General features: G+C 39.5%; 1 protein-coding gene across 1 annotated transcript; it reads right to left on the bottom strand.

The window, feature by feature from the left end:
- Positions 1-1,313: 1,313 nt before the first annotated feature.
- bace1 (beta-secretase 1) lies at positions 1,314-12,854 on the bottom strand. The gene is made up of 10 exons (XM_062987919.1): positions 12,733-12,854; positions 12,304-12,627; positions 8,247-8,335; positions 7,050-7,266; positions 5,945-6,082; positions 5,704-5,838; positions 5,379-5,480; positions 4,572-4,721; positions 4,209-4,380; positions 1,314-1,962 (listed from the first exon to the last, which is right to left on the bottom strand). The coding sequence occupies exons 2-10, from the start codon at positions 12,571-12,573 to the stop codon at positions 1,718-1,720; spliced, it is 1,518 nt and encodes a 505-aa protein (XP_062843989.1). The 5' UTR covers positions 12,574-12,627; positions 12,733-12,854; the 3' UTR covers positions 1,314-1,717.
- Between the last annotated feature and the right edge of the window lie 862 nt (positions 12,855-13,716).

Raw genomic sequence — 13,716 nt, forward strand, 5'->3', positions numbered from 1 at the left:
CTGGAGGAAAGCCATACTACCTTACTGCATAGACAATTAGTTATTTTGCTATTGAAATATGCTAGTTATGAGTATTACTATAATTAACAAACATTAAAGGTGTGGAGAAAAGCAAGAATACAACAACTTTTGTTTTGAATTCATACACACCCAGGACATCGATCCACTTTAAACTTACACACATAATGTCTTTCTGACTTTGAACTTATAAATATGTACTACAATGCATTCAAAGGCATAACAAATATGTATTAAAGAAATGAATAAAAGAAAACATAAATCAGACACTACAAACAAATAACAGTTGTAAAAAATAAAGGTTTTGAGACACCTGCTTTACATTACCGCGGTAAGTTGTGTAGTTTAATGTATCAGTACTAGGTGATGCTGTGTCTTCCACCCCGATAACCCGTATGTGTGTGTGTGTGTGAGAGAGAGAGAGAGAGAGCGTGTAAATTTGCACACAAACAGTATATCCTCATTTAAGCCATACATTAAGCCAGCACAGAAATACAACGTGGCTTCACATTCAAATAAATGATACCAAAACGCTTCTTATTACATAGATCAAACTCTTCCAAAGGCAAACCCTTAATAATAGGTTACAGACGGGGACAAAATACACCGATCAGGCATAACATTAAAACCACCTCCTTGTTTCTACACTCACTGTCCACTTTTTAGTTCTACAATAACTGACTGTAGTCCATCTGTTTCTCTGCATGCTTTGTTAGCCCGCTTTCATGCTGTTCTTCAATGGTCAGGACACCCACAGGACCACCACAGAGTAGGTATTATTTGGGTGGTGGGTCATTCTCAGTATTTAAAAACACACAACACACACTAACACACCACCACCATGTCAGTGTCACTGCAGTGCTTAGAATGATCCACCACCTAAAAAATACCTGCTCTGTGGTTGTTCTGTGGGGGTCCTGACCATTGAAGAACAGGGTGAAAGCAGGCTAAAAAGGTATGTAGAGGAACAGTTGGACTACAGTCAGTAATTGTAGAACTACAAAGTGCTTCTATATGGTAAGTGGAGCTGATAAAATGGACAGTGAGTGTAAAAAACAAGGAGGTGGTTTTAATGTTATGGCTGATCGGTGTATATACACACCTAAATAAATTCATACAGACATCAAGGGATGAATATAAGTCACACTGCTACAGTAATTCTATTCAATTTTGTCCAAAAAAGTCCATAAATGACATCTTTTAAGGTGTGTATACATTTTGCCCCCCTCTGTAATGTATATATTATACATATATGATATATAAATTGTTTATAATGTGTAATTTTATAATAGCAGGTCATCTGTGGTTAGTAATAGGTGAAATCTGTTTCAGAGGCTGGTATAGTATCATGAATTAAAAATCAGAATTCACATCATTATCATCATTAGAGGTCCTGTTATTAGTAAAGGAAATGACATCATGAGAGTTCTCATCCATACACACATAGACATGACGCACTGGGAAAGCCTAACGCAAGGCCATCCATACTTAAAGGACTTAATAATACGGGACCATCATCACACATGGGGTGTTAAACCTCCTCCATATCACGACGGTCCAACCGTACATGCCATACTGACTCTATATACACGATCCATGATACGTGACATTCCTACCCACCCCTCTTACGCCACGCTGGTCCGGTCCCGGCGACGACCTGGTCCTGATTTGAAATCATCGGCTATACTGTAGATATGGCTCATTTCAGGAGATTCAAGTCATCGGCAAAGTCGCCGGTGCCCGGCGGGTGCAGACAGCGGGCGAAGCGCCACTGGCACACCATGATGCAAAGGGGCAGCATAAAGAGGGCGCAGATACCCGCCATTACGTAGGCGATGGTCATTAGGGTGGACTCGTCCGTCTGGGGGATGTTGTAGCCGCAGTCCTCCAGGTCCAGGCCGTGGAACGGACCCTCCACTGAGGCCGTGCGGAACTCGTCGTGAACTGGACACATACAAAAGTGTTGGTATTATTTATATATATAAATATATATATATATTTATATATATAAATATCAGATATATATATATATATATATATATATATATATATATATATATATATATATATATATATATATGCCTTTAAATAACCCACATATACACACAGCTTATTGGATTAAACCTATCACTATATTTGAGATAATAATATTTTATTTATTTTATTTTACACACTTCACATTCATGACAGGACAGGTAGTTACGGACAATTTTATATCTCGTCTTTGGACTGTTGGAGGAAACCGAAGCTCCCAGAAGAAACCCACACAGACACGAGAGAACATTCAAACTCCACACAGAAGGGACCCAGATCACTCCACCTGAGAATCAAACCCAGGACCCTCTTGAGGTAAGATGACAGTGCTACCCGCCTAGGCACCGTGCTGCTCAAAATAATAATAATAACAATGTATCCAGACCCTTGACTTTTTGCATACTTTATTGTTTTGTGGTATTTTTATCCATCAATTTACACCTGAAATGAAGAAGTCTGCACAGGCCATTAAGGTTCCATTAACAGGAGTAGTTTTATGGGCATTAAAAAATGGTGATGCATAATCTTTGTCAAGGTCCAGCCAATAATCCAAGGAACAAAAAGGCAGATCCAGATCAATACAATGATATCAACCAGAATAAGAATGGATAAAAGTGGATACAAGGCTCTTACTGTCAGCAAGACTTCACAAAGCATTTATCAAACGATGGTTATTTTAAACTGAGCAGAAAGTGTTCCAAAAAAGTGAGCTGCTCTGTACACTCAGGTGATGGTGCCCTCTGTTGGTCTGGCTGTGTAATGACTTCATCAACAGCTTTATCCTGGTCAGGATTGGGGCCAAAGACCAGGAGCAAAGCAGGAATACCCTGGACAGGGTGCCACCAAGATGCCACCAATCATATCTGAGAAGAACCCGTTTCTCAACGGTTGTGGGGTAGTGTAATGGATCGCTGTCCCACCCAAGTGCTGTTTTTTGTTATGTTGTAAAATAGTCATTTGTTAAAAATTCTCAATGTCACTTCTTGACCTGTCAATTAATTCATTAATTCATGTCTAATGAGTTCTGGGACTTGACAACTGAGTGTTTAAGCTTCTACACAAGCCACAATTCTTATTATTAGTTTTTATATAAGTTTATTAAATATGAAGTACCTGCTGGAGACAAAAATGATGTTTTAACTGCTTAGGATGTTTACTACTTTTTTTAAAAAGACAGTTGGTCAGGATTTCAAAAATATTAGATACAAATGCAGTTTAAAGGTCTATTAATAATTAAATAATAATAATTAATAATTCATTTATAATTAGTTAATAATACTAATTAATAATATTATTATTAATAATAATAAAATTAATAATAAATAAATAATAATAATACCAACTAATAAATAATTAAGAATTAATACTAATAATTAATAATAAAATTAATAATAATTAAAAAGACAAGGGACAAGTTGTTCAAGTTGGTGTGAAGCCTGACATCCTAACTTCAACACAATTATTCATCTGGGATCTGAGATACATTGTCAGAATTCTACAGATTTCGTCATATGGCGATGACCGAACCCTGACCTCAAGCCCAGTGACCACATTTGGGATGAACTGGAACATCGACTGCAACAGGCCTTCTCGTCCAACATCAGTGCCTGACCAGACTCTTGACCAAGCTCTTTCGATGGAATGTGCACCAATTCCAAAAAGAGATAGGGCAGTTGTAGCACAGTGGTTAAGGTACTGGATTACTAGTAATCAAAAGGTTGCTGGTTTAAGCCCCACCACTGCCAGGTTGCCACTGTTGGGCCCTTGAGCAAGGCCCTTAACCCTCAACTGTTTAAACAATATACTGTCACAGTATTGTAAGTCGCTTTGGATAAAAGTGTCTGGTAAATGCTGAAAATGTAAAGTGGATGCCCATGATTTGAAATGAGGTGTCCACATACTTTTGGCCATATGATGTAGTTTCTTAGAATTAGGTTTTTCAAACTTTTTTTGTCCATGATTTTTACCCTGACTTATTTAATTACTTACTTAATATACTTAATTAATAAAAACGGTGGTTTACAAGAAGTAACGTAAAGCCTCCACAAGTTCGTGTACAAGTTGATTTAGTGTTTGTCGATTTAATTATTATTATTTTTCTCTGCGACCCCAGGGATTGAAACACATCAGAGAACGTACTATTTCTACACTCTTACCATGGCACGTACTGACGGCGAAGCCAATCCGCTTACTGTCGCGCTCGAAGACGACGTAGAAGCCTTCCATGATGACGGCGCCCATGACTGTACCCGTGCTCGACTGCGACACTGCAAACTTGTAGCAGTCCTCCTGCGCTGAGGCGACGTCCTCTACAGGCCTGAGATATTGCTGTATAGGACAAACCCGATAGTGAGCAAGTGTTAGTCCCCAGCGGTGCTATCAGCTGTTCAGGCATTTACATACAAACATTGGCTGTGTCTGAGGGAGGGATGGCCAAAGACCCACAATGGATTGCTGTCCTGTCCAGGCTTGTACTGCACTGGTAGGAAAGCATGAACATGATTGGAAAACACACATACCTGGGGCAGAATGGAGATACGGAAGGACTGGTTGTGGTTCTCGCTCATCAGGTACAGGGAGATGACAGGGAATATGTGCCAGGGTGTAGTTCCAGCCTGCCAGCAGACCAACTGTTCACCCAGCCAAAAGCCTGAAGGAAACTGTTCAGTCTGCACAAGAGAAAGACAGAGACGGTCTTGTCTAGGGATGACATAATAGAAATAATTAACAGTCTCAATATGCCTATAAATTAAATGTTTGATTATAATTAAGGCCGCACCTAATTCACCTAACTACACACTATGTGTGCAATATTTATTACTTAGTTGTATTTCTTTCTGTTTTTCCTGTCTTCATACTGCTGTAACAAATTAATTTCCCTAAGGGGATCAATAAAGTCTTATCTTATCTTATCTTATCTTAATTCACGACCGTGAAACGAGCCTTTTCCAGCGTAATATGCAATATGATGTGAATGTCAAACTTTAAGGTGTGTGTTTAGCGATTTGAACTTTTTTTATTTGCGTAGCGTTCGAGTGCCTCACGTTTACTGGTTAATTTGCACTATGAGGCGGTCCTAGCAATCCTACGGCAATTCAGTTAGCGATCGCTTAGTCAAAATGTCCAAGATGTCGAAATGTAAGGCGTAAGCAAAAACTGTGGTGACGTAAGTTGTGCATCTAAATAACCTGTCTCATGAGTTCGATGTCTTATTAGAATCCTCTCTATTTAGGCAGCTGCCCAGGTAGGCAGTAGGCAGCAAGGCAGCTCACTAGGTATTGTTATTCGGTGAATGAAAGTGAGAGAGTAGAAGGCCACAAACTGACCGAGGAAGCTGCTTCGATGGCCTTCACAGCCGCCTGGAACACTTTGTGAGGGAGGCGCAGGTTCGTGGTGCCGCTGTCAACGATGCTTTTATCATAATTGTACTGTCAGAAAGAAACACAAAGACCTTTAGAGCTGTGGTGCATTTGGTTACAAAATTATATCATTATAATGCTTAGAATTTAATGTTTAGAATTTAGACACACAAGGAATATCGGGCACAATGCTACAGTATTTAATAAAAAGAAAGAGAAGCTTAAGATTTTAAATATTTGGTTGTGCCTTTCTTTGGCTAGAAATCAAATGCAAGCTCTTCTAATTTCCCACCTCTTTGCAGTCCATGTTCAGATCCTGTCCGTTGACTTCGATGCGCACAATGATAACCTCGTAATACCACTCGCGTCGTATCGGAGTGTACCAGATCTCACCGATATAAAGCGACGGGTCGATCCCTCCAATAATCTGCAAGGAATCACCAAACAACTTCACCATATAGATCACAACACAGACATGTTTAGGTTTTATTGCATTTCTGAAATATTTAGTGCTTAAGCTTTAGTGGTCGTACCATACTGCCACCCACAGTGGCACTGCCAAGGCTGTAATTCTGGGAGAAGCCAGCCCCACAGAGCTGCAGGGAGAAGAGGTTGGGCACGCTCGTCTGCCTTACCAGAGAGTCGAAAAAGGGCTCGAGGTTTTCATCAGGCTGTGAAAGGAAGGGAAAAAAAGGAGAGCCAATTAGAAACAATATAAAAGAAAGAATAATAATAATAATAATAATAATAATAATAAGGAAAAATGAATTAAAAACAGAAAAAAAGAAAGCGGGAAAATGTACAGAAACAGAACAGGACAAAACAGGGAAAGGAAAAGCAAGGCAATGAAAGGACAAAACAGGAAAGGGCAGAAAAGGGACAGAAAGGGGACAGACATTGATAGAAAAGAAAAATGTAAGAGAAAAGAAGTTTAAATAAATTAATATAGGTCAGAAAAAGAAATGCAAAATGGAAGCAAAAAGAAAGAAAAAAATACAAATAAGAAAGAAAAGGGGAAGAATTTGAGAAAAAGAAAAATATTCAAGAGAAAGAAAATGGAAAGTAAATAAATATATGTAAAAGAAGAAGAGTATAGGAACAAAAATGGACAGGACAGGCAATGTAAGGAAAGGAAAAGAAAGGAAAAAGAAAACAAAATGAAAAAGAAAAAAAAAAGAAAAGAAAAAAGAAAAGAAACAAGAAAATGAAAAGAAAAAAAGAAAAGAAAAAGAAAAGAGAAGGAAAAAAAAGAAAAGAAAAAATAAGAAAACATAAGCAAAGGAAAACAAAAAAAAGAAAATGAAGAGAAAAACATAAGACAAGACAAAAATAAAAAAACTAAAGAAAAAGAAAACAAAAGGAAAGGAAAAAATTCAAAGAAAAAAAAAAACAGAACAGAACAATGCAGAACAACAATCAATATTCAAATACCAAAACGCTGCATGTTTCATGAATGTAAAAGATTTACGCTGACATCCTACATATAAATCATGTAATACAGATTAAACATATACCATACAATAAAAAAATAAGAACTGTAATAATAGTTCTTTAAATCATGCATCATGTATTCTAAAACGTCTCACTGATACATTTTTCACTGTAAACCACTCAAACACAGAGACATGTAGAACCAACCCTGGCGATCTCTGCGTAAGCCAGCCCCAGGATTCCCTCCCAGTTTGAGCCGTTGATAAAGAAGCGATCAGACTGGGTGATGGCGGCGATGTTGGCCCTGAGCGTGACGTTGGGGCCGTGTGGCACCAACACGACATCTAAGCCCAACTCGCCTTCCCAGCGGCCCTGGGTGTAGGGTACGTACACGCTCCGGCCCAGGTCTCTATACGATGTCGATCTGTATGCAAACAAGTGCAACATTTGATTAGTATTTATGTCTACGGGTGGAGATTATTTCAACCTTGTGACCAGAAAAATTCATTCATTTATACAATTATGGGCTCCGTCCAAAATGACATGATGGATAGAAAATGTAGAAATAGAAAATGGACAGACTGGTTCCACACTGGCAAAGTCAGACAAGGCTACATTCTGTCTCCATTCCTGTTCAGCCTGCATGCTTAACATTTAATGGGAGAATCAGGACTAAAAGAAATATGATGGAGGATTCAAGATGTAAAAGAAACATAGATAACCTGACATGTGATTGACAACACTCATAATAGAACATCTGGAAGACCTGAAGGGTTGGTTAAAGAACAGACTACAGACTACATAGATGGGACTTCAGGTCAATATAAAGAAGTCATTACAACAGGAAAGCCCACTAATTATAACCTTGGTGGAGAGGATGGCTTAGTGGTGGATAGCCCTTCCCAAGTTGGATTAATTATTAATGCAGCAGTCAGGAAATATGACCCAGACTGGCACTTGGCAGAACAAGAATGACGGAACTGGAAGGGATCTTCAGATGAATGATTTATCTCTTCACTACATGGACAATTCTGTGATTCTTCATGGATTTGAAAGCTGGACAGGAAGAACATCGTGCATTTGAACATATAAACAGGAACTTCTTGGGTGCAAGGCAGGAATACCCTGAACAGAGCGCCAATCCATTGTAGGGCTTTGGGGTGTGGTGAAGACACAGTACCTTGAGAGTACCTTGGACGGCAAAGAAGACAAACAAATGGAACCCTGACCTAATTAAACCTAACCTCGTACTCTAAGCTAAGATAATCTGATGCTCTGTTATTTTGGCTACATATGAGAACCAATCAGAGAGCTTCCAGAGAGCGCCCACAATTACATTATGGCATCCGGCGCCTGATGTTACCCTCTAAGATGGTGACGGGTACTTTTTCAGGAGGTACTTACAGAGAGCGACGGTAGTACCGGTGCAGGAACGGGTGTGCTGCAGCCCCCACTGCGAAATTGCTGCTACCCGTATCCACCAGGATGTTCAACTGCAACACAAACACATGAGCACATAAAAAAATGCTTGGAAAACGTCCAAAAGGTGTGAATGCGTTGGTGTGTCCTTGAAAGATCGAGCTTCTTTCAGAAAGGAGCCGATGTATTATTGATCATCCTTCTACGAGCCACCAGAGACCGACTGCCTGCCTGCAAGACTCACTGACTGTGCAAAATGTGAAGCGCATTTTGGGAGAGGGAGACTGAGAGAAAGACAGAGAGGAGAGAGAGAGTAAGTGAGAGACAGAAGAGAGAGAGAGAGGATGTGCCAGGAAGCAGTTCTCAATTTACTCAATGGTAACAGGACGTTTTGGAATCATCTAATGATAGAAATGTGTCTAGCAGTTGGGATTTGACTCTAGCATCAATACTGCAGTATTAAAAACGGTATTAAAGACTATTTGCATTCATTTAATCTGGGATTCAATCACAGCTGTGCTATCAGCCGGTCAGGCATCTACACATACAAGATTGGTTATGCCTGAGATGGAGTGGCCATACAGCCTATCCATTGAAAGGTGCGTCTGTCAGTGCACTCTCAGTGCCAGTCCCAAGATCGTGTGTATCGTGTATATTCACTGAACTAAACTCACATAACCTTAACTTACTTAGACAGCATTCCACCTTCTGTGGAAATCTGTGGCGTGGCTTGGTTACGGAATCATGTCCTTCTGCCTTTCCAAAAATGGCCTGTAGATATGCCATTGACGTGTGGGTTCCTTTAAACTGACAGTCATCTGCGGCTTGTTGAATGTCAGTTCGCTCCAGGTGGAAGTGCTTCTATTTATCCCAGTTTCTTCCTCACTTAGTTGCCAACCCCTCTTCTGGCAACCTGCTTTTTGCTCAAAACCGTGATGCCAGGCTCAGTCTGGTCCATTTTATGACACCAACACACTTTTATTTCAAGCTTGCTTTACTGGTAGCTCTCTTTTAGCAACACCTCAATTTAATAATCCTACTCTTTTATTGTAGGCTAAATCTGGGTCGGCAGCTTGCATCCTGCTATCATGTCATCACAATGAAACAAACACACACACACACACACACACACACACACACAGATTTCCTTTGCCCTTTCCGTTTTGCACAGCTCATCACTTTACCTCCTAGTTTCAACCTTAGCTAAATTCCCTCTCTCCTCTGTTTACTTCCTTTCACATGGCAGTGTTTTACTATGCTAATTTGACTTTTTAAGCTACTTTTTAACTGTATGGAGAAAGGGCTCGTTTGTAATCATCAGTGCCAGGCTAAGCCAGACACCACAGCTGTGGCAACGGACAAACTACACACTGTAAACATCACACTGTTTCTGTTGATGAGCGTGAGGAAAGCGCTTGTAGCACTCCTGTTCTAAAGTGCCAAATTAAAGTGCTAAAATGCTACAGACATGTTCTATAACTACAATAATAACGAATTCGCTTTTTTTTAAAAATGGAATATGAAAAAGCCAAATCTTTTGAAAACACCCCTCAAAGCAAACAAAAAAAAGGAAGATATGAGATTTATTTAAGCTTTTTTTCTCCTAGCATCCTTTGCACTAGTATAGCTAAACTATCCATCCATTATCCTATCCATTAATGCCTAAATAAAGAAAACTCTTTATTTACATAAAGAATGACTTTATTAACACCTAACGCATCTTAATATGATATTAATATGTTTAAAGCATACACATTAACTTTACTAATACTGGTTAGCATGATAGCTTTAGGATTTAGCTGTAACTTTTGTTCTATATAATGACATGATACAATACTGCTACTACTACTAATAATGATAATAATAATAATTCTGTACTAGGTCATATGGTAGTTAAGAAAATTTAAATAATTACTTGTCCAGAAATGATGGTATGAGGTTTGGGACATTATTAATAAAAAATAGCTTTAGTAATACAAGTTAGTGTGGTTTGATGATTTGTACATAAAACACATCTTAAAATTGTAGTATTAAGTTTGAAACATAAATGATCACTTCATTAATACTAGTTAGTATGGTAGTTTGAGGATTTGTACATAAACTAAGTTTAAAAAATGTAGTGTGAAGTTTGGAACATAAACAATGGCTTCATTAATGCTAGTAAGTTTAGCAGTTTGACGATTTGTACATAAACCATATCTTAAAATTGTAGTATGAAGTTTGGAACATAAAAATTGGCTTCATTAATGCTAGTTATTATGGTACTTTAAAGATTTGTACATAAACCATATCTTAAAATTGTAGTATTAAGTTTGAAACATAAGTAATTGCTTCATTAATACTAGTTAGTATGGTAGTTTGAGTATTTGTACATAAACCATGTCTCAAAATTATAGTATGAACTTTTAAACATAAGTAACGGCTTTAATAAACCTAGTTAGGCTTAGTTTGAATATTGTTTAGCCCATGTCTTTATATGAGGACAGACTTTGGGACATAAATAGTGTTTTTTATTAATACTAGCTAGTATGTTAGTATGTTATGGGGTTTAGGCTATAACTAGGCTGTTCTATTTTAAGGATACTATTAACGTAGGTAGGTGTAGTGTGCAGGTAGGTGTAGTGTGCACTGTGTATGTAGGTGTAGTGTGCACTGTGTAGGTAGGTGTAGTGTGCAGTGTGCATGTAGGTGTAGTGTGCACTGTGCAGGTAGGTGTAGTGTGCAGGTAGGTGTAGTGTGCACTGTGCAGGTGGGTGTAGTGTGCAGGTAGGTGTAGTGTGCACTGTGCAGGTAGGTGTAGTGTGCAGGTAGGTGTAGTGTGCACTGTGCATGTAGGTGTAGTGTGCACTGTGCATGTAGGTGTAGTGTGCACTGTGCAGGTAGGTGTAGTGTGCATGTAGGTGTAGTGTGCAGGTAGGTGTAGTGTGCATGTAGGTGTAGTGTGCAGGTAGGTGTAGTGTGCACTGTGCAGGTAGGTGTAGTGTGCAGGTAGGTGTAGTGTGTAGGTAGGTGTAGTGTGCAGGCAGTGGCGGAGCCAGACAATTTTCATAGGGGTGGCCAGACTGAGACCATTGCTCACACAGGGGTGGCACAGAAACTGATACCTTTTTTTATGTGGTCACTCACTCATTTAACTATACAGGCAGTAAGTGCCATGTAGAATTACATCACGAAGAATAATAAGCTTTTTTTCTCTCTTCATTTTCTCTGACAAGTGAAAAACCAAAATATAGCCTATAACCTTAACATTATGAGGAAGAATTTCAAAGCTATTCCTTTGCAATACATTATCATTTGGCTGCCAACTTGTGTGTAATGATAAGACTCATTTGAACCCTAGAACATGCTAGTGTGAATGCATGGAAAACAAATTTTAATTTTCTTTCAACAATATGATACAGACTGACCAACACTATTAAGCCAAATCAGCATTGAAAATTCACTTTACTTTTAATAGCCTTCTACAATGCTGGAGCTTCTTAAAACGGAATATATTCTTTTAAATAGAAGTGTTATTTAACTGCTATTAAATTGTTTTCCAACAAAATCCGCCCAATTAGGCGGATAACCGCCCAATCTGGCAACACTGGAACGCGCAGAGCCCGGTGGCGCCTTTATTCGTAGCTCGCCACAAATACTACTAAATAGTACTTCTTCTGTAATTGTGTTGGTGGTTGACATTTATGTTGAGTGTATTACTGCACGGTTTTGGGGGAGAACTACTTCTTTGAGGTGCGCTGTTGAATTGCGTCCCTGTGAGAACACCTGCGTGCAGAAATGCTTCCGCAAAAAAAGTTGCCGGCAAAGCGGTGATGGGGGGGCCGGAGGGGTGGCCGAAGATTCATTTATGGTGGCCATGGCCACCACTGGCCACCCCCTGGCTCCGCCCCTGTGTGCAGGTAGGTGTAGTGTGCACTGTGCAGGTAGGTGTAGTGTGTAGGTAGGTGTAGTGTGCACTGTGCAGGTAGGTGTAGTGTGCAGGTAGGTGTAGTGTGCTGTTTGGAACGTAACCAAGGGCACTTCAGTTAGACACCTTGCTCACCTTCTGAGGAGGCGTGCCAACGGCCATCTCGATGTAGTAGCCCTGTCCGGATTTGCCCCGGAGGTTGTCCTCCATATCCACAAAATTTACACCACGGATGGATCGCGGTTTTCGTGCCGCCCTGCGTGGAGAGTCCTCCACGGGAGCGCGCAGTGGGCCTTGGCGCACGGGAACGCGCAGTAACATGGTAACGGCGCGCTCTGCTGCGGGATCCGCTGCTCCAAACACCGACGATACGGTCCATACCAGGAGAAAACTGTAAAACTGCATCTTTATCTTTTTTTTCTTTCACTCTTCGAATTTTAGAGGACTTGTTGTCTGGCACTGGAGTAAAATCAGAAAGAAATAATACAGGTTAGCAATAAAAGATGAATAAAAGATCAAATTCTGCAGTGTGCGCGCATCGCTCCGGTTTCTGATGCGCGTTACCGTGTATGATGCTGCGCTCCCGATCCTCGCTTCATCTTCCCGCAGACAACATTTCCACAAGAGTCCGTTCAGCCAAAACACATTTCAGTTCAGATTCCATTTTACAGCTGTGTTTATTTTCATTTAACGTCCAGTGCGCTATAAGGACTATAATCCGCATCTCTCCGCTCGTAACCTGCCTCCGCCTCCCCCATCTTCCCCTGCATCCGGGTACAACTGACCGCGTCTCATTGAGAACTGAAGCGAGACTTTTACACGTAGGGCATTCTGGGAAATGTAGTCATAGTGCGGATAATGACTACATTACAATAAAGCATTAAGCCACGAGAGACCGTGCGTTACCGTGCGATTTTATCACGGGGAAGGATGTTTTGGCACGACGCGAATTTTATTGTATATAAAATATAATAAAATAAAACAATGTTTAATTTATGAATGTTTTTATTAACTAAAAACACTTACAAAAAGCATTCTTCCGCGACATTACGTAGTCCGTTAAGAGTGTGCCATGTTGCTAGGCAACATGAGGTTGAACATTACATTCGCAATAAACATTCGTCCACAAACATTATTACACTATTTCTTGGACGAAACACCCGCTTAATGATTAGGATTACTGTTTATATTACTGTTTATATTAATCTGGACATTTCCATGTATAGTACATGACTTAAAATAGTGTTAAACCAAGTTTGTACTTTTTCTTTTCAGTGGCGTATTAATATGGAATGACGTGAGGTGGTCAAAGGTGTGCGTATATTGGGGATTAAGGTTTTAGATGATGAGCTGACATTAAACCAATGCAGTGCAATTAAAACAATAATCTGATCTGTTAGTTCTATTTAACGTTTATTTAACTAACAGAAGTAAAAATAATGTTTTACAAGATTACAAGAACACTGATCAGCTGTTTATTAGCCACATAAAGAAAAATACATAAAATGTATAATGACAAAATTGTAAATGACTCACAAGTAAACATAG

This window comes from Trichomycterus rosablanca, chromosome 25, assembly GCF_030014385.1.
Source record: "Trichomycterus rosablanca isolate fTriRos1 chromosome 25, fTriRos1.hap1, whole genome shotgun sequence".
NCBI lineage: Eukaryota > Metazoa > Chordata > Actinopteri > Siluriformes > Trichomycteridae > Trichomycterus > Trichomycterus rosablanca.